General features: G+C 30.5%; 3 protein-coding genes across 5 annotated transcripts in view; 2 read left to right on the top strand and 1 right to left on the bottom strand.

Annotated features, from left to right (window-relative positions):
- Positions 1-21,193, bottom strand: part of LOC105833168 — a 448,328-nt gene that overhangs the window by 164,861 nt on the left and 262,274 nt on the right. The window lies entirely within an intron of this gene.
- LOC105837882 lies at positions 3,586-9,548 on the top strand. Of its 2 annotated transcripts, XM_012683042.2 has the most exons (3): positions 3,586-4,299; positions 4,435-4,964; positions 5,054-9,548. In XM_012683042.2, exons 1-3 carry the CDS (start codon positions 3,609-3,611, stop codon positions 5,105-5,107), a joined length of 1,275 nt encoding a protein of 424 aa, XP_012538496.1. In that variant the 5' UTR covers positions 3,586-3,608; the 3' UTR covers positions 5,108-9,548. The 2 variants fall into 2 exon arrangements, with proteins under 2 accessions (XP_012538496.1, XP_028047601.1); XM_028191800.1 differs by having other exon boundaries at positions 4,435-9,548.
- Positions 10,842-13,506, top strand: LOC118646964. Of its 2 annotated transcripts, none has more exons than XM_036290959.1 (3): positions 10,842-11,537; positions 11,735-11,888; positions 13,088-13,506. In XM_036290959.1, the coding sequence occupies exons 1-3, from the start codon at positions 11,496-11,498 to the stop codon at positions 13,255-13,257; spliced, it is 366 nt and encodes a 121-aa protein (XP_036146852.1). In that variant the 5' UTR covers positions 10,842-11,495; the 3' UTR covers positions 13,258-13,506. The 2 variants fall into 2 exon arrangements, with proteins under 2 accessions (XP_036146852.1, XP_036146853.1); XM_036290960.1 differs by having other exon boundaries at positions 12,183-13,506.

The raw sequence follows: 21,193 nt of genomic DNA, 5'->3' as shown, positions 1-21,193 counted from the left end.
TACGTATGAAGGAGAATTACTAATAGCATGCAATATTGCAGAAGTGCAGAAGTAATACATAATTCTTTATTGTGACGCATCAGAAAAAATTTGCGATGTCGCCAGTTTGTCAGAATGTTTTACTTTCAGTAAGACTTCAATATTTAGTATTGCAAGGAGCTTTAATGTAATCAGTAGTTAAATTGGTTTTCGAAACGTCAAATACTTACAAGATACGATACGAAAATGGAGAAAATCCATGTGCCCGTACACTCGCCGTCTATAGAGCAGATCTTACGTCGAATATCATACACATCTTGGCTTATGGGAGTCGGCGTTGCACGTCCGCGAAAGTGTCCCAAAGTTGTAATGATAATTATACGTATTGTTTATTTGGTCGTGTGTTCAATTACCATTGTGCACAACGTAATTGAACACCTCAATTTCGTCAGAGTCCATTTTTACAATCACATGTTCTCGATCACATATTTTATAAGCAAGGTGATGTGCTACGTGTCAGCGTATTACTATATTTATCACGGAATCAGGCAATATGATAAGTGGCCAAATTTGATGGATAAAATAAAGGAGATCGATCAAAAGATCAGAAAAGAAACGCAAATTAATGACCAGCCAGTAAAGAAGGCAGAAGTAGTAGCGATTCTTGTGACTTTCTTTTGTTGTCCTTTCTTGCAGATTATGCACACCTTGTATTGCTTACATTCACAGAATGTTTTAGTATCCAAGTTGCTCTTTTTACACATGTTGGCCCAATCATTGATCAGCAGTTTTGTTTTCGATATTATTGTCTATGTGCTGTATTATAGATTTCTAGCGATAAATAAATTAGTTGGCCAATTGGATAAATTATCTGCGCCAAGGATTGCACTCAGGATTAAACGTATCAGAGAATTGCATATCGGTAAGATTTGCGGATATTATCTTTTGTTTTCTCGACTTTGTAATCCTATGTGGTGTGAAATATACTTTAATATTATCAATGGAGAAATTGTAATAATGCCGAGGCATTTTTTTAATCATAAATTTTGTAATGCAGATGTTTGTAATCTCGTTATTATGGTGAATGATATTTACGGCCTTCATCTCCTTCTCTGGGTGGTGAACTGCTTTGTCATGGTAGTAACTATTCTGTTCAGAATCTATGTAAATTTGACGGAATACTACAATGACTTCTATTATATATTAATAAGTATTATAATTTGGATTTTATATACCACGCAATTTGGTGTAATGTGTTGGATTTGTACACATACACGTCAAGAATCCGACAAGATTGGAATAATTATGTGCGCAGTTGCACTGAAATGCAAACCAATGCATAATGACATATTACATGAGACAGGAATTCAATCGATTTTAGAAATGGAATTGGAAGACTTGGACAGTAAGCAAAAGTTTAATTGGAGTCATAATCTAAATTACGTCATCATAGAAAATTTGAGTAGAAACCTAGATCGAGACTGTGTTAGAAGGGAAATCAACGATTTTTTGATTCAACTGCAACATCATCGAATAGCATTTACGGCCTGCAATTTCTTCGAAATAACCAATTCTCTGTTCTGTGGTGTAAGTAAAAAATTTATTTACTTTTTTCAATTTATGTAAACTTAGCATTTTTTGAATTGCTGTGTATCATAAATAATATCTCTTGAAGCAATTAAATAATGAAGTAATTTATTTTTCAGTTTATCGGAATGAATATTACTTATTTAATAATCTCCATTCAATTTTCTGTGTGATACGAATATCATGTATTCAGGATACATTCATTAGTTTGTTGCATGTCACATGTATATTACATATGCGTTCAAAAACGAGTTTTAAAATTTTTGTTTTTTTTTGTTTATAAGATTTAATACACTTTGATACTCTTTAATTTTTAATATCGACAATTGCAATATTTGAAAAAGTAATTAAATGTAAAAGTAAATAAATTAGTAAGATTTACACTAAAACGTACATTTATTTATGGAAATATTTTGAGATTAGTATCTTGTTTTCTTGTATTAAATTTTGTATTGCATATTAACGCTTTTTGAAACAGGGAAATATTTGATTATTAAAAATAATAAATTTGATAAAATCTATAATCTCTTGTTGTATAATTTTGTTAATAAAACTTTTGTAAGTATTTGTATGTTAGTTTCTTTTTGTATTGTTCACATTAATAAAATTGTTTTTAATAATTTAGTCACACAGCACATTTATCTACTTAAGATTAGAAATAAATTAATTATTTTGGTTTTTCTAATTAGCTTATATTATTGATAATTACATTTCCTTGTTTGTATTTACACTCACCAAGCTTAATTAACTTTTATTACAAACTGAATTACATCGAAGCCATATAATTTATTAAAACTTTACGAGGAGTCTTTCACATGCAATCGAATGTTACAATAGCAGAATATGTTGTTCTCTCTTCTACATGGAGCATTAAAGAGAATTTGCAACTTGTGCATATGTTAGAACATTTTGATATAGAAAACTTAATTTTTCTCCAAAATATTCTATACTGCAAAGAACAAAATCAACAGTGTCTTGAAAGATAGATTAGCGAAAAGATACGAAAAGGAAATAATAGAGAAAATCCATATGCAAGACAATAGAGCAATTCGACCTCGATAAAACACATCTTACGTTTATAATATCATACGCCTCCTGGTTTCTAGGTATTGGAATTGCACGTCCGCGAATGTGTCTCAAGGGTGTAATGATAATTATACACATTATCCATCAGGCTGTGTGTTCATTAGCGTGGTAATAGAACTCTTCTATAAGCAAGCAAATTTTTATTATCTTTATTTCTTAGCGGTATATTCGAGTTTATCATGAATAGAATAATGTGCTGCCGTGTTGCGTATTGGCCAATTACTACCTTATCAAAGAATCAAACAATATGATAAGTGGCTAAAGTTGATGGATAGAAGATTGATCAAAATATTAGGAAAAAAAAACATATATTAATAACCAGATAATAAAAACGTGGATGCGATAATAATTCTAATGACTTTTGTTTGCTGTTCTTTATTGCTGGTTATACATGGTCTGAATTATTAGTTTATATATCCAAACTGGATCAATAGTTTTAAGGGAGGGAAATGTAAAAAATAATTATTAATTTATGAAAAATGTTGTTAAACAAGTAGAAAATAATTTAATTTTTTAAATTATTACAATAGTAAAATATATATTTTTTAATACAGAGTAATACAGCACATAGTTTATATTGAAAATATATACAATTTTACTTTCTCTATCTGCATAATCATTGATTATTATCTTTCATTAATTGTGTTTGCACATGGCAAGCATTAATTCTTATTTTATCAGATCTATTTAATCGATAAAAACTGCGTTACGTTTATGGAGGAGAGCAACTAATCGCATGCAATTTAATATTGCAGAATTACAGAAGTAACACGTAGTTCTCTACTGTTATGCGAAGTATCAAGAAAAATTCACAGCGCGCGTTTATAAAAGTGTTCCGCTTGTAGAGAAAGTTTATCTTTTTTATACAAAATATTCCGCATCACAAGGAGTTTTAATGTAATCAGCAGTCGTACTTGTGCACAAAGCGTCGATTAGCAAGAGAATAAAAGGCGAAAATGGAGGAGATCCATGTGTCAATAGTCGACAACCCATCGATAGAGCACGTCTTACGTCCAGTATCGTACATCTCCTGGTTTCTAGGTGTCGGCATTGCACGTCCGCGGGAGTGTTCAAAAGCTGTGACGATAATCATACGTATCGTTCACTTGGTCATGTGTGCAGTTAATATGGTGTACAACGTGATAGACCTTTTCAATTATATTGGCCTCTCCAGTTTGTACAGCCACGTATTCTTGTTTATACACGTCTTGGACAGGGTGATGTGCTATGTATCGGCGTATTATTACCTTTATCACGGAATCGGGCAGTACGACAAGTGGCCGAAGCTGATGGACAAAATAAAGGAGCTCGATCAAGAGATCAAAAGGGAAACACATATCAATGATCAGTCAATAAAGAACATGATAGCGGCATCGGTTCTTACGACTTTTGCTTGCTGTCCTTTGTTGTTGATTGCGCACGTCTTATATTATTACTTTATTTATCCGGAATACCTTTTCATTTCCGACTTAATTCTTTACTACATGATAGCCAAGTCGGTGATCAACAGCTTCGTCTTCGATATTGTCGTCTATGTTCTGTATTGCAGATACCAAGCGATAAATGAGTTACTTGACCATTTGGATGGGCAATCTGAACCCCAATGGATTGCGCTCAAGATTAGACGCATCAGAAAATTGCATAATGGTAAGTTTTTTGTAAATATTGTCTTTTGTATTGTAATTTAATAATATACTTTTATGTGGCGCGAGGTGTAATTTAATATACTGTATGAAGAATTTGCAATAATATCGAAACGTAATTATAAATTCTGTTGCGCAGATATTTGTGATCTTATCATTATGGTGAACGACATTCACGGTCTTTATCTCCTTTTTTATTCGGTGCATTCCTTTACCACAGTGGTGACTACACTGTTCACTATCTACATAACTGTCGTGCAGAAAGACTACGGATTTATATTATTAAATAATATATTTTGGATTTTATATATTATACAATTTGGTCTGATGTGCTGGATTTGTACACTCGTACGTCAAGAATCTGACAAGACCGGCATTATTATAAGCACAATTGTACTAAAATGCAAACCTTTAAGTCTTGATAAACTAAATGAAAGAAGGTATCAATCTAGTCTAGAGATGCAACCGTCATTGAAAGATCCGGACAATGAGCAAAACTTCAATTGGAGTAGTGGTCACGATCTGAATAATTTCGAGGAGAATTTCTTGCGTAAAAATATGGACTGTGTCAGAAACGAGTTCGATGGTTTTTCTGTTCAACTACAACATCGTCGAGTAGCATTTACGGCTTGCGATTTCTTCGAAATGAGCAATGGTCTGTTTTGCGGTGTAAGTACAAAATTTGTTTATTTCATAACAATCTCTGTAAAATTAGCTACTTTCGAATTGCAATGTAAATTATAAAATTATTTTTTCAGTTTATCGGGGTGATCATCACTTATTTAATAATCTGCATTCAATTCTCTGAATGATCTAAATATCACGCATTCTATTCAAAATACATTTATCAATTCGTTGCATGGCGCAGGTATGTTACACATACATTTAAAAATACGATTTTGGAATGCTGTTAACAAGATTTGAAGTACTCTGATATATACTCTTTAATCTTGATACGAAGAACATTGTATATAAAAAAATATAAATATATGCCAGTAAACAACTCGTCGTTGACACAGCACACCTTACGTCCAACATCATACATTTTTTGCTGTTCGTTGTCACTGATTGTGCACACCTTGTATTATTATTTTACATATCCAGCATTTTAGCTTCCAACTTATTTCTTTACTACATATTAGCTCAGTCGGTGATTAACAGGTTCGTCTTTGATGTTACACTAACTTTGTCTTCAACTATAGGCGTTGCATCCGCAAGGAGCAAGAAGGGGCATTTGTTCCCTCTTGCTTTGGAAAATGAGGCGCTTGCACGATTGTTCGAATCGTCTGAATTGGTGGCAAAGGGATTTGTAGGGCGAGCAAGCAGAAGTACTTGTTTCTCCTTTTTCCCTCTCGCATCTAAAAAAATTCTATTCACGCTCTTGTCTTCGACTGCACTACAGTGAACTGTGTCTGAATTCTGTTATTATCGTCTACTATATCAGTTTTAAGGTTCAAGTTATTAAGCGTTAATTTTTATATTATGAAAACATTAATTACTATAAAATACAAATCAGTATTATAAAATTAATAACAATATAAAATTGTGACTTTAGAAATAACCAAATTAAAAAAGTATTATTAAATTAATATAAGAAGTTTCTGCATAGATGTTGCGCTTCATAAATATTTTGCAGTTTGCATCAAAGCTGGAAGGCTCTGATAGTAATTTCTCTTGAAATGTAATTCTTAAATATCCCTATTTTAAAAGTAATGAAAATGCGGAGAAGAGGGGTAATTATTAGAATATTTTAATTAATTAGGTCAATTAAAAACCAGGAGAGCAGTGCGTTCCAAATAGAGATTGTCTGGTAATCTTCGTTATGGAGTGTTTCAAAATTTCTAATGCTTTACGATCTTCCCTAGCGAATAGCTTTGCGAAAAGAAGGCCAGCCTTCTGATAGTCTTGTCATACGGCACGGAGTGTCTGTCTTTATTCATGTTCTAATTGAGAAAAGTGTATCGTACTTGGTACACTGTTAGTGTTTCTTGATTTGCGTACTGACCTTTTTTTCAATTTCACCTATGTATATTTTTTTGTAAGAGCAAGGATCTTGTTGTTTAATACACAGAAATATGTATTACTGAGTTTCTCAAATTATTTTGTAAAACAATTTTAAAATACATCCTGATGTTTCTAAAGATGGTCTCTGATTTTTTTTAGAATAGAGAGTAATAGAGAAATCTTCATGTGGAGTTTGAAGGATACTTTAATATTGTTTATTCAAAATCCTGCTAATGCGTTTTCATTGACAGAGTGACAGCTAAAGTTTTTCTTCGACATTGTCCCTTCCACTAAAAACGAGTTATTTTAGGATTACCACAATCCAAGAGAGCTCAATGTCAGGGCTCCCAATTCTGATGATGCAAGCAATAACGTTTGCAAAACGTTGATACAATGCTATTTTAGCATAACTATTAATGCAACATTTATTCTTTCATATTAATAGAATTAATGGCCACGAAAGTCTCAAGAGAAAATTAGAATTATTAAATGACAGTATGAGTCTCTGTAATTGTTAAAAAGCAAATATTAAGAAAACGAAAACTAATTAATTTTTAAAAAATATTTTTTTATAATAGATATAATTGAATAAAATTTACATTTCGATCTTGGATCTAGATTCTTTTCAGTGTTACAAATATAAAACCACAGAAGAAATTTAAAAATAACAGTTATAATCTCTCCTCCACAAGCATAGAAGTACGTCAAAACGAAAGTAAAGATAATAAACTGAGTAGTTATCTTCATGACAAAGGGAAGAAATTGAATCGCAAACGAACAGAAATAAATATTTTAGAGTGGGAGAAAGCTTTAACGTATGATCTTCTTTCATAACACTCATCATAACTGTATTCTGTTATATTCTGTTTAATTTGATATTGCAGAAGTGTACAAATAATACGTTTTTTAGTGTTACATAAAGCATCAGGGAGAATTTGCGAGGTTGTCAGAGTGTTAGTCTTTCAATAGTTTCATTATTTTTTCTATAAAATATTTAGCATTGCGAGGAGCTTTAACGTAATCAGCAGCATATCATTGATTACTTATTTACATTTGTATTGTTAAGTTTAATTAATATTTCATTTTTTAGATCTACGTCAGATTCTCTGTGAGCGGAGCACGTGAGGAAAACGTGCATTTTTTCTGGTTTATATAATTGATCACTGTCTTTCTTCATTTACATTTGCACTTGTTTATATTTCTTTACATTTGGATTGTGTTAAGCTTAACTAAATGTTTTTCAGGGACGTCTCCGTGAGCGTCCAAAAATACTTTTTCTTGTGATTGCCTCATCCTGTTTCTTTTCTGCTTCTTGAGTTACCATTCCCCTCCACATAGCCGTAAGCCACATAACGTGCATGGGCTCCGTGCGATTAATAAAGATAACGGAGAAGCTCGAGCTTCAGTTCGTGGGCAAGATCTGATCTATTTAATTTGATAATACTGCGTTACATTTATAAAAAAAAAATAGCTATAATAGCACGGAATCTGATATTGCAGAATTGTAGAAATAATACATTCTTACTGTTATGTGAAGTATAAGGGAGAATTTGAAAGGTTGTCAAAGTGTTTAGCTTTTTAAAAGATTTCACTATATCTTCTACAAAATATTCAGCATCGTGAGGAGCTTTAATGTAATCAGCAACCATTGTTCGCAAAATATGTTTAATTAATAAGAAAATAAAAGGTAAAATGGAGAATATGTATGTGCCAGTAGACAACTCGCCGTCGGTAGAGTACATCTTACGTCCAATATCGTATGTTTGCTGGCTCATGGGGGTCGGTATTGCACGTCCACGAAAGTGTCGCAAGATTGTAACGATAATCATACGTATCGTTCACCTGGCCCTATGTACAGTTAGCCTGAGAGAATTTCTAAAACATACCGGCAACATGTTTAACAATGAAGTCAATTATTGGTTTATCGTGCAGGAGGTGATACGCCACGTGTCGGCATACTACTATATTTATTACGGAATTAGGCAGCATGGCAAGTGGCCGGTGCTGATGGACAGAATAAAAGAGATCGATCAGATGATCAGGAGAGAAATACGCATTAATGATCGGACAGTAAAAATCATGGAAGCACTAGCGATACTCATGACTTTCGTGTGCTGCCCTTTTTTAGTGATTGTGCACATCTTATATTATGTCATTGATGATTTGACCTTTGAACTTAATCTTGATTTGATCTTTTATTACATATTAGCTCAGTCGATGATCAACAGCTTTGTCTTCGACATTATCGTCTATATACTGTATTGCAGATACAAGACGATAAATAAATTGATCGGTCAGTTGGATGGGCTGTCTGATACGTCATGGATTGCAGTCAAGATTAAACACATCAGAAAATTGCATTACAGTAAATTTTTGCAAATGTTACGTTTTGTGTAATTGGATAGGCTAAACCTGTGTCGACGATGTAATTTAATGCAATCTGTAAATTGTAACGTTAAGACATAATAGAATCTTGTCTTATGCAGGTACTTGTAACCTAGTTACCATGGTAAATGATATTTACGACGTCCATCTCCTTCTTTCTTCGATAAACTGTAACATCATGATCGCAAGTGCAATATATTATATTTACGTACTCAGTCTTATCAGAAATTACGTAGGTATAATATTTTATAGTTTAATTTCTATTATGTATATCATGCAATTTGGCTTAATGTGCTGGATTTGCACACTTGCGCATCGAGAATCCGAAAAGACCGGAATAATTATATGGGCAATTCTACTGAAATGCAAATCCACATATCTTGATAAATTAAGTGGGACAAGAAATCTGTCAAATCTAGATGTACTACTGCCATTGAAAGATCTGTGTGGCGAGCAAAATTCTAATGGGTGTATAAGCAATCATAATTCAAATTACGTCGTTATGGAAAATCCTTTGTACAAAAAGCCAGACTGGTGGAGCCAAAGCTCAAACGAAAATGAAATCACTAATTTTTCGATTCAGCTGCAACATTATCGAGTATCATTTACGGCTTGTAATTTGTTCCAAATAAACAGCGGTCTGCTTACTAGTGTAAGTACACAACATTTTACTTTATTACAATTTACGTAAAATTAGCTACTTACAAATTGTAATGCAAATTGTTCTCAAAGAAATTAAATAAAATATACTTATTTTTCAGTGGATCGGAGTAGGCTTAGTTTATATTTTATTATTCTTTTTTAACCTTGAACTCTACAAAGTTCAAAGTTCCTTGGACCAAGAAAAAGAGTAAACCTCGAAAATCTAAACAAAAAAATAGTGCAGTTTGTATTGTCTAAAAATTTTTCTATTAAATTTGCATTGCGTGTTGTCGAACAGCTTTTTTAAACATTAAAACTGGATAAATAAAGGAAATAAGCTGTACAAAATTTGTACATTGTTGTAAGTTGTGAAATTAAAACTTTGATGCTTTGCTCGGATTGATAAAGGAGAATACAAAAGATGATAAATACAAATTAGGTGCGGTAATTATTTTATATAAAACGTAGTAAAATAATTTAAGAACAAAATTGTTTAACAATAACATTGTAAATAATAACGTGATGAAAGAAATTGCTAAACAAATATGGGAAAAGCCAATATCAATCTTGAAGTATTCTTGAAACGCAATCCTTACAATAGACTTTTTGATACTTCTGCTGTTAATAAATTTGAAAGAAACAACGCTTTAATACTATATATAATATTAACAACCTTATACTAATTGCAGTAATAAAAAATGTAGTTAAATGTAAAAATAAATTAATAAAATTTCTACAGAAACGTAGTACAGAGATTTATTGAAAGTATTTTGTGTTTTATTAGCACCTATATTTCTTACATATTAAATTTGCATTAACAAACAGTTTTTTAATACATGATAACTTTTTTAATTACGAGAAATAATTAAAGATAATAAAAAATAAATCTTATATAGTTTATAAATTGTTATTAAGTTTAGTATTAGCACTTTCTAAACTCAAGAATAGTTACAAAAGTTTAAATATTAAGTTTAAATATTAAAACTAAAGTTTTAATTAAATTTAAAAAAAGGAAATAATATCAATAGCACGAAAGTGGCAAAAGCAAATTCGACTGTCAGGAGCATCGTGGATAAAAAACTGCGGTAATTAGAGCATATATGCATTAATGCTATATATGTAGATACAACCTGCACTTAGTGAACGGAAATAATAAACAAAATGATAAACGCATTGTGAATAGTGTATATATAACGACGTGGTAACTATTAGTGTTGGATGGTTGTAAAACAAAAAGACAAATGAGAAGAGTTTTATGTGATCTCATGTGTGCGCACGCAACTCTGGCTCTCTAGTGAAGTATGTATGTTACAGAAACATTTGGGTACCGTTAGGATCCTTTAAAAAATTTAAAAACTAAAAAAATTAGAACAAAAAAATAAATATTACAAACAAATAAAAATTAAAAAATAAAATTAAAAAAGAAATTAAAAAATTAGAATAAATAAACTCTATTTTAATAATTTATAGAAAATTCTATAACTTTTATTGATTTTGTTATGCTTTATGCATTATTTAATAATAATTAAACAAAAACACGTTTTAAAAAATTTTTTCTACAATTTAATATAAAACCAGAAAATATCCTCGATTCTATAATAACAATTGTTAAATGTAGAAACCACTGTGCGTCGCATTACACGATATGCTGAATAATAAAGCGCAAGTTAACGTTGTCCAAAATCCAATATTTTTATGTATTATACAATGAGAATATTATTAAATCAGTCACATGCTAATAGATAAAATGTTCAACTTTAAGTTTATCCTTTATTTTATTACATTTGAAACATTTTTTATTAAAAATATTAGATTTTTTTTTAAGTGCGCCATCTTCCTTATATATAATAATAAAAAAAAAATAAAAATTATATAAAAAATTCTATATCGCCCTCGCACTTAAGCGTTCTGCATTGCATCGAGACACGAATCTGTCAAGGCAATCTACTTCGATGTATTTGACGTATTCACAAAAAACCAGTAAAACAAAAAGTTATCTCATGACCTTCTGGTGATAAAAATTGTATAGTCGCATTATATTGTAGCGAAGATACACATTTCTCAGCTTGTTTTCTGATGTAAGTCATAAGGATTGTGTGATTTATATAAAAGCGGAAAAGCGTTCAAATTAATTTAGTATATAGTATTTGTGCATCAAAGCAAACTACGATGATTAAACTGTTTCTCTTTACGTTGCTTTGCGTGGCGGTGGTAAGTCAATAATAGCTCATTTATAGTCTCAGAATGAAATGATGTGTAAATTACGCGTATTATATTAATATGGATATTATTAATTAAATATACGAGTTTGTGTTTCAGTAACAAATCGGACTTTCTCATACAAAAATTGATTAAACGTGTTTTCTCCTTGTTCTTGAGATAATTCTTGAGATAATTTTTATTTAAAGGTGTGGACAAGATCTACAAGAGTAGCGCTCGATACGTTTCAACATTTTATGAATGGTCAATCTGGTAGTTCTTTAGTACGACATGCGAGACATAGTGTTTCGAAATATAGTCCATTACCGCTGCCATCATTTGACTCGAATAGATCTAAATTTCGTGAGTGTCTAATTATGATCTATATAAAGTTGCGTTTTACATCACTATCGTCAAGTATTTTTAGATGGTGATGAGCCAGTAATGTAACACTTACTTCTTACAGTAACTTTATAAGAAATACTATCTAGTACTTATCTAGCTGAAACTAACTGCAACTGGATATAAAAAAAATTTTTTTATATTTTTTATATTATTTTTATCAAAGATACATACTAAATTTAGGACAAATTTTTATTAGTTAATTAAATTTTATTATATTACTTTTTTATTTTATTCTTATTTTGTCACTGGTAGGCTATTTGTACCGGGGCCTCTGGCTAATGAACCTCGTACACTAACTGCTACGCCAGTTGAGACTTATGGATACCTGTTATTGTCTGCATACGTCATATACTTATATGTTATAAACTGACGCAATTATATTATTTTTTATAAAAGCAATTTTGCAAAACATACTAAAAATAAATAACATTTATTTACTTATTAATTTCATTGTTAAATTTATCTTTTTCCATGACCTTAATAATTTGATGAAAATTGCGATCTATTTAGCGCTACTGATACTTTGAAACGTTCAAATGGTTAATTAGATGGTTAACTAGATCATATACTATAAGAAAGACAGCGTCATCGGAATGGTGAATACCATATTTTATGTATAATAACTATATAGCAACTATGTCATAAATTTATTATTGTAAACTGCATTATGATAAGTATATACTTATTAGTATTTATTTCTATTTATTTTTTAAAAATAAGATAGTATGGCTACAGTAAAACAAACGAAAATGATTAGATTATATACAGCACTGTATCATGGGTTTTATTAAATCATTCACTGAGAAAAGTATCTGGGAAAATTAACCAGAATTCTGGTAAATAATCGTGTAATCAGATTTCTAGTTAATCTCACCAGATATTTTTCTCAGTGTTTGCACGAGCAAAACTCCGATGGAATTTTATAATAATAAAGCTTGATATATAGTGCAGAGAGTATTTCGTTACTGTTTAAACCAATTCTATCGATACTTATTTCTTTATTTCACATAAGTAAATACTTATTTCAAATAAGTAAATACTTATTTTCTATGGCGTAATAGTTCTTTTTAATCTTATGTAGAAGTTATTTTTGCTATAAAATCTTTTCTTTTTTTTTTTTTTTTTGTGTTATAAATTATTTTAATTGATTGTCTTAGGAGGAGAAGCAGGAAAGAAGGAGAGACGGCGAAAAAGCATGAGGGGAAAGAGACGAAGAGGCGGAGAGAGTAGAGGAAGACAGGAGAAAGAGGAGAGGAGGAGAGGCCCCTTGATGAAAAACGGAAAGAGGAAATCAAGGAGGAGAGTGGAAGGAGGAGAGCAGAGATGAAAAGAGAGGAATGGAAGAAGGACAATGAAGAAGGGGCAAAAGAGAGGAGAGAGTGGGATTAGGGGGTGGGGAAAAGGGGATAAGGGCGTGCGAGGGGAGTGGGGGTGTTAGAATGTAAGGGTTGCAAATGGCCAGGTCGGTTTGGGAGTAGAGAGGATACAACTGTGAACGGTTCGGGAACGCTCCGTGGAAAAAGCGCCTTGTAACCCCATATTGGGACACAATAAAGTCTATCTATCTATCTATCTATCTATAATATATATCTAAATCATTTTTTCATGGGTGGAGGGAAGCTTTAGCGTATGAGCCTGTTTCATAACACTTATCATAATTGTATTCTGTATAATTTAATATTGCAAAAGTGTACAAATATTACGTTTTTTAGTGTTACATGAAGCATCAGGGAGAATTCGCGAGGTTGTCAGAATCTTTCAATAGTTTTATTTTTTCTATAAAACTAGAACACAACATTGCGCGCGCTTCGCGCGCGCCACTTAGCATTTTTATATTGAACATTGCACTTTTTTTTCTTCTGTAATATTACTCTCACACACTTTATCATATTTAATGCCCTTCTCTATCTCACGCTCTTTCTCCCACTCTCTAAATTATTAATTATAATATTAATGATATTAATTATATTATTTTCATATTGTTCAATATTACTCTTACACTTTACTTTCTTATTTAATCCTCTTCTTTATCTCTCACGCTCTCCCACTCTCCCACCTCCACCCCTCTCTCACTCACTAAACACAAATAAGTGATTATATTATATTTTCATGTTTCTTAATATCACTCTTACATACTTTAACTCCATACTTAATCCCCTTTAAATAAATTAAAAATTATAATATATTATATGTAATGTTACCTGTTAATTTTCAATCAATTTTCAAAACTTTCACTTTCTGGCGAACTCTTTAGAAAATTATTGTACGCGTCCGGAACTATAGAAAAACTGTGTTAAAATAAATAAAATTCTCGATATTCGATTAGCATTTCCCGTCAACCCTCAAAATTCAAGTTTTCCGGAAAATATAATTGTTTAAAAAATGTTTTAATTAATTATATCACCTGAATTCTATAGCAAATTATTGTACGCGTCCGGAACTATATGAGAATTACGTTAAAATAAATAGATCAGTCGATATTTGATTAGCATTTCAGGTCTAGCTTTAAAAATTCAAGTTTTCCGGGCAAAATAATTGTTTAAAAAATGTTTTTATTAATTATAACACCGTAACTTTCCAAAAACTATTGTACGCGTCCAGAACTATATGAAAATTGCGTTAAAATAAATAGAACTGTTGATATTCGATTTGCATTTCATGTCTAGCCCTCAAAATTCAAGTTTTTCGGGCAAAATAATTGTTTAAAAGAAGTTTTAATTAATTATATTACCAAAACTCTTTAAAAAATTATTGTACGCGTCTGAAACTATATGAGAACTGCGTTAAAATAAATAAAACTGTCGATATTCGATTAGCATTTCACGTCAAGTCCTCAAAAATCAAGTTTTCCGGGAAAAATAACTGTTTAAACAATGTTTTAATTAATTATAACACCGTATCTTTTTAAAAAACTATTGTAGGCGTCCAAAACTATATGAAAAATGCGTTTAAATAAATAGAACTGTTAATATTCGATTAGCATTTCACGTCTAGCTCTCAAAATTCAAGTTTTTCGGGTAAAATAATTGTTTAAAAAATGTTTTAATTAATTAAATTACCGGAACTCTTTAGAAACTTATTGTACGCGTCCGGAACTATATGAGAATTGCGTTAAAATAAATAGAACTGTCGATATTTGAACAGCATCTCACCTTTAGCCCTCAAAAGTCAAGTTTTTCGGGCAAAATAATTGTTTAAAAAATGTTCTAATTAATTATTTTACCTGAACTTTATAAAAACATATTGTACGCGTCCCGAACTATATGAGAATTACGTTCAAATAAATAGATCTGTCGATATTCGATTAGCACTTGCCGTGTAGCCTTAGAAATTCAAGTTTTCAAGCAAAATAATTGTTTAAAAAATGTTTCAATTAATTATATCACCCGAACTTTATAAAAACATATTGTACGCGTCCCGAACTATATGAGAATTACGTTAAAATAATTAGATCTGTCGATATTCGATTAGCACTTGTCGTGTAGCCTTAGAAATTCAAGTTTTTCAAGCATAATAATTGTTTAAAAAATGTTCTAATTAATTATATCACCGGAACTTTATAGAAACATATTGTACGCGTCCCGAACTATATGAGAATTACGTTAAAATAAATAGATCTGTCGATATTCAAATAGCACTTGACGTGTAGCCTTAGAAATTCAAGTTTTTCGGGCAAAATAATTGTTTAAAAAATGTTGTAATTAATTATATCACCGGAACTTTACAGAAACATATTGTACGCGTCCCAAACTATATGAGAATTACGTTAAAATAATTAGATCTGTCGATATTCGATTAGCACTTGTCGTGTAGCCTTAGAAATTCAAGTTTTTCAAGCAAAATAATTGTTTAAAAAATGTTCTAATTAATTATATCACCGGAACTTTATAGAAACATATTGTACGCGTCCCGAACTATATGAGAATTACGTTAAAATACATAGATCTGTCGATATTCGATTAGCACTTGTCGTGTAGCTTCAAAAATTCAAGTTTTTTGGGCATAATAATTGTTTAAAAAATGTTCTAATTAATTATATTACCTGAATTTTATACAAACATATTGTACGCGTCCCGAACTATATGAGAATTACGTTAAAATAATTAGATCTGTCGATATTCGATTAGCACTTGTCGTGTAGCCTTAGAAATTCAAGTTTTTCAAGCAAAATAATTGTTTAAAAAATGTTCTAATTAATTATATCACCGGAACTTTACAGAAACATATTGTACGCGTCCCGAACTATATGAGTATTACGTTCAAATAAATAGATCTGTCGATATTCGATTAGCACTTGTCGTGTAGCCTTAGAAATTCAAGTTTTTCAAGCAAAATAATTGTTTAAAAAATGTTCTAATTAATTATATCACCGGAACTTTACAGAAACATATTGTACGCGTCCCGAACTATATGAGTATTACGTTCAAATAAATAGATCTGTCGATATTCGATTAGCACTTGTCGTGTAGCCTTAGAAATTCAAGTTTTTCAAGCAAAATAATTGTTTAAAAAATGTTGTAATTAATTATATCACCTGAACTTTATAGAAACATATTGTACGCGTCCCGAACTATATGAGAATTACGTTAAAATAATTAGATCTGTCGATATTCGATTAGCACTTGTCGTGTAGCCTTAGAAATTCAAGTTTTTTAAGCAAAATAATTGTTTAAAAAATGTTCTAATTAATTATATCACCGGAACTTTACAGAAACATATTGTACGCGTCCCGAACTATATGAGAATTACGTTAAAATAATTAGATCTGTCGATATTCGATTAGCACTTGTCGTGTAGCCTTAGAAATTCAAGTTTTTTAGACATAATAATTGTTTAAAAAATGTTCTAATTAATTATATCACCGGAACTTTATAGAAACATATTGTACGCGTCCCGAACTATATGAGAATTACGTTCAAATAAATAGATTTGTCGATATTCGATTAGCACTTGTCGTGTATCCTTAGAAATTCAAGTTTTTCGGGCAAAATAATTGTTTAAAAAATGTTTTAATTAATTATATCACCTAAACTTTATAGAAACATATTGTAAGCGTCCCGAACTATATGAAAATTACGTTCAAATAAATAGATCTGTCGATATTCGATTAGCACTTGTCGTGTAGCCTTAGAAATTCAAGTTTTTTGGGCAAAATAATTGTTTAAAAAATGTTTTAATTAATTATATCACCTGAACTTTATAGAAACATATTGTAAGCGTCCCGAACTATATGAGAATTACGTTAAAATAATTAGATCTGTCGATATTCGATTAGCACTTGTCGTGTAGCCTTAGAAATTCAAGTTTTTCAAGCATAATAATTGTTTAAAAAATGTTCTAATTAATTATATCACCGGAACTTTATAGAAACATATTGTACGCGTCCCGAACTATATGAGAATTACGTTAAAATAAATAGATCTGTCAATATTCGATTAGCACTTGTCGTGTAGCCTTAGAAATTCAAGTTTTTCAAGCAAAATAATTGTTTAAAAAATGTTCTAATTAATTATATCACCGGAACTTTACAGAAACATATTGTACGCGTCCCGAACTATATGAGAATTACGTTAAAATAATTAGATCTGTCGATATTCGATTAGCACTTGTCGTGTAGCCTTAGAAATTCAAGTTTTTTAGACATAATAATTGTTTAAAAAATGTTCTAATTAATTATATCACCGGAACTTTAGAGAAACATATTGTACGCGTCCCGAACTATATGAGAATTACGTTCAAATAAATAGATTTGTCGATATTCGATTAGCACTTGTCGTGTATCCTTAGAAATTCAAGTTTTTCGGGCAAAATAATTGTTTAAAAAATGTTTTAATTAATTATATCACCTAAACTTTATAGAAACATATTGTAAGCGTCCCGAACTATATGAAAATTACGTTCAAATAAATAGATCTGTCGATATTCGATTAGCACTTGTCGTGTAGCCTTAGAAATTCAAGTTTTTTGGGCAAAATAATTGTTTAAAAAATGTTTTAATTAATTATATCACCTGAACTTTATAGAAACATATTGTAAGCGTCCCGAACTATATGAGAATTACGTTAAAATAATTAGATCTGTCGATATTCGATTAGCACTTGTCGTGTAGCCTTAGAAATTCAAGTTTTTCAAGCATAATAATTGTTTAAAAAATGTTCTAATTAATTATATCACCGGAACTTTATAGAAACATATTGTACGCGTCCCGAACTATATGAGAATTACGTTAAAATAAATAGATCTGTCGATATTCAAATAGCACTTGACGTGTAGTCTTAGAAATTCAAGTTTTTCGGGCAAAATAATTGTTTAAAAAATGTTGTAATTAATTATATCACCTAAACTTTATAGAAACATATTGTACGCGTCCCGAACTATATGAGAATTACGTTAAAATAATTAGATCTGTCGATATTCGATTAGCACTTGTCGTGTAGCCTTAGAAATTCATGTTTTTCAAGCATAATAATTGTTTAAAAAATGTTCTAATTAATTATATCACCGGAACTTTATAGAAACATATTGTACGCGTCCCGAACTATATGAGAATTACGTTAAAATAAATAGATCTGTCGATATTCAAATAGCACTTGACGTGTAGCCTTAGAAATTCAAGTTTTTCGGGCAAAATAATTGTTTAAAAAATGTTGTAATTAATTATATCACCTGAACTTTATAGAAACATATTGTACGCGTCCCGAACTATATGAGAATTACGTTAAAATAATTAGATCTGTCGATATTCGATTAGCACTTGTCGTGCAGCCTTAGAAATTCAAGTTTTTCAAGCAAAATTATTGTTTAAAAAATGTTTTAATTAATTATATCACCTGAATTTTATACAAACATATTGTACGCGTCCCGAACTATATAAGAATAACGTTAAAATAATTAGATCTGTCGATATTCGATTAGCACTTGTCGTGTAGCCTTAGAAATTCAAGTTTTTCAAGCAAAATAATTGTTTAAAAAATGTTCTAATTAATTATATCACCGGAACTTTACAGAAACATATTGTACGCGTTCCGAACTATATGAGAATTACGTTCAAATAAATAGATCTGTCGATATTCGATTAGCACTTGTCGTGTAGCCTTAGAAATTCAAGTTTTTCAAGCAAAATAATTGTTTAAAAAATGTTTTAATTAATTATATTATCTGAACTTTATAGAAACATATTGTACGCGTCCCGAACTATATGAGAATTACGTTAAAATAATTAGATCTGTCGATATTCGATTAGCACTTGTCGTGTAGCTTCAAAAATTCAAGTTTTTTGGGCATAATAATTGTTTAAAAAATGTTTTAATTAATTATATCACCTGAACTTTATAGAAACATATTGTACGCGTCCCGAACTATATGAGAATTACGTTAAAATACATAGATCTGTCGATCTTCGATTAGCACTTGTCGTGTAGCCTCAAAAATTCAAGTTTTTTGGGCAAAATAATTGTTTAAAAAATGTTTTAATTAATTATATCACCTGAACTTTATAAAAACATATTGTACGCGTCCCGAATTATATGAGAATTACGTTAAAATAATTAGATCTGTCGATATTCGATTAGCACTTGTCGTGTAGCCTTAGAAATTCAAGTTTTTCAAGCAAAATAATTGTTTAAAAAATGTTCTAATTAATTATATCACCGGAACTTTACAAAAACATATTGTACGCGTCCCGAACTATATAAGAATAACGTTAAAATAATTAGATCTGTCGATATTCGATTAGCACTTGTCGTGTAGCCTTAGAAATTCAAGTTTTTCAAGCAAAATAATTGTTTAAAAAATGTTCTAATTAATTATATCACCGGAACTTTACAGAAACATATTGTACGCGTTCCGAACTATATGAGAATCACGTTCAAATAAATAGATCTGTCGATATTCGATTAGCACTTGTCGTGTAGCCTTAGAAATTCAAGTTTTTCAAGCAAAATAATTGTTTAAAAAATGTTCTAATTAATTATATTACCTGAATTTTATACAAACATATTGTACGCGTCCCGAACTATATGAGAATTACGTTAAAATAATTAGATCTGTCGATATTCGATTAGCACTTGTCGTGTAGCCTTAGAAATTCAAGTTTTTCAAGCAAAATAATTGTTTAAAAAATGTTCTAATTAATTATATCACCGGAACTTTACAGAAACATATTGTACGCGTCCCGAACTATATGAGTATTACGTTCAAATAAATAGATCTGTCGATATTCGATTAGCACTTGTCGTGTAGCCTTAGAAATTCAAGTTTTTCAAGCAAAATAATTGTTTAAAAAATGTTCTAATTAATTATATCACCGGAACTTTACAGAAACATATTGTACGCGTCCCGAACTATATGAGTATTACGTTCAAATAAATAGATCTGTCGATATTCGATTAGCACTTGTCGTGTAGCCTTAGAAATTCAAGTTTTTCAAGCAAAATAATTGTTTAAAAAATGTTGTAATTAATTATATCACCTGAACTTTATAGAAACATATTGTACGCGTCCCGAACTATATGAGAATTACGTTAAAATAATTAGATCTGTCGATATTCGATTAGCACTTGTCGTGTAGCCTTAGAAATTCAAGTTTTTTAAGCATAATAATTGTTTAAAAAATGTTCCAATTAATTATATCACCGGAACTTTATAGAAACATATTGTACGCGTCCCGAACTATATGAGAATTACGTTAAAATAAATAGATCTGTCGATATTCAAATAGCACTTGACGTGTAGTCTTAGAAATTCAAGTTTTTCGGGCAAAATAATTGTTTAAAAAATGTTGTAATTAATTATATCACCTAAACTTTATAGAAACATATTGTACGCGTCCCGAACTATATGAGAATTACGTTAAAATAATTAGATCTGTCGATATTCGATTAGCACTTGTCGTGTAGCCTTAGAAATTCATGTTTTTCAAGCATAATAATTGTTTAAAAAATGTTCTAATTAATTATATCACCGGAACTTTATAGAAACATATTGTACGCGTCCCGAACTATATGAGAATTACGTTAAAATAAATAGATCTGTCGATATTCAAATAGCACTTGACGTGTAGCCTTAGAAATTCAAGTTTTTCGGGCAAAATAATTGTTTAAAAAATGTTGTAATTAATTATATCACCTGAACTTTATAGAAACATATTGTACGCGTCCCGAACTATATGAGAATTACGTTAAAATACATAGATCTGTCGATATTCGATTAGCACTTGTCGTGTAGCCTCAAAAATTCAAGTTTTTTGGGCAAAATAATTGTTT

This window comes from Monomorium pharaonis, chromosome 8 (genome assembly GCF_013373865.1).
Source record: "Monomorium pharaonis isolate MP-MQ-018 chromosome 8, ASM1337386v2, whole genome shotgun sequence".
NCBI classification, from domain to species: Eukaryota; Metazoa; Arthropoda; class Insecta; order Hymenoptera; family Formicidae; genus Monomorium; species Monomorium pharaonis.
Note: the sequence above shows the minus strand (reverse complement) of the source record. Positions and strands in the feature narration are given on the sequence as shown.

What these genes read in the sequence shown, in the direction of transcription:
- LOC118646964 (XM_036290959.1), top strand. Translation starts at nt 11,496, where the DNA reads ATGATTAAACTGTTTCTCTTTACGTTGCTTTGCGTGGCGGTG. An exon ending in CGTTGCTTTGCGTGGCGGTG is followed by an intron (nt 11,538 to 11,734) that starts GTAAGTCAATAA and finishes TTTTATTTAAAG; the next exon opens with GTGTGGACAAGATCTACAAG. An exon ending in CTCGAATAGATCTAAATTTC is followed by an intron (nt 11,889 to 13,087) that starts GTGAGTGTCTAA and finishes TGATTGTCTTAG; the next exon opens with GAGGAGAAGCAGGAAAGAAG.
- LOC105837882 (XM_028191800.1), top strand. Translation starts at nt 3,609, where the DNA reads ATGGAGGAGATCCATGTGTCAATAGTCGACAACCCATCGATAGAGCAC. An exon ending in CATCAGAAAATTGCATAATG is followed by an intron (nt 4,300 to 4,434) that starts GTAAGTTTTTTG and finishes TCTGTTGCGCAG; the next exon opens with ATATTTGTGATCTTATCATT.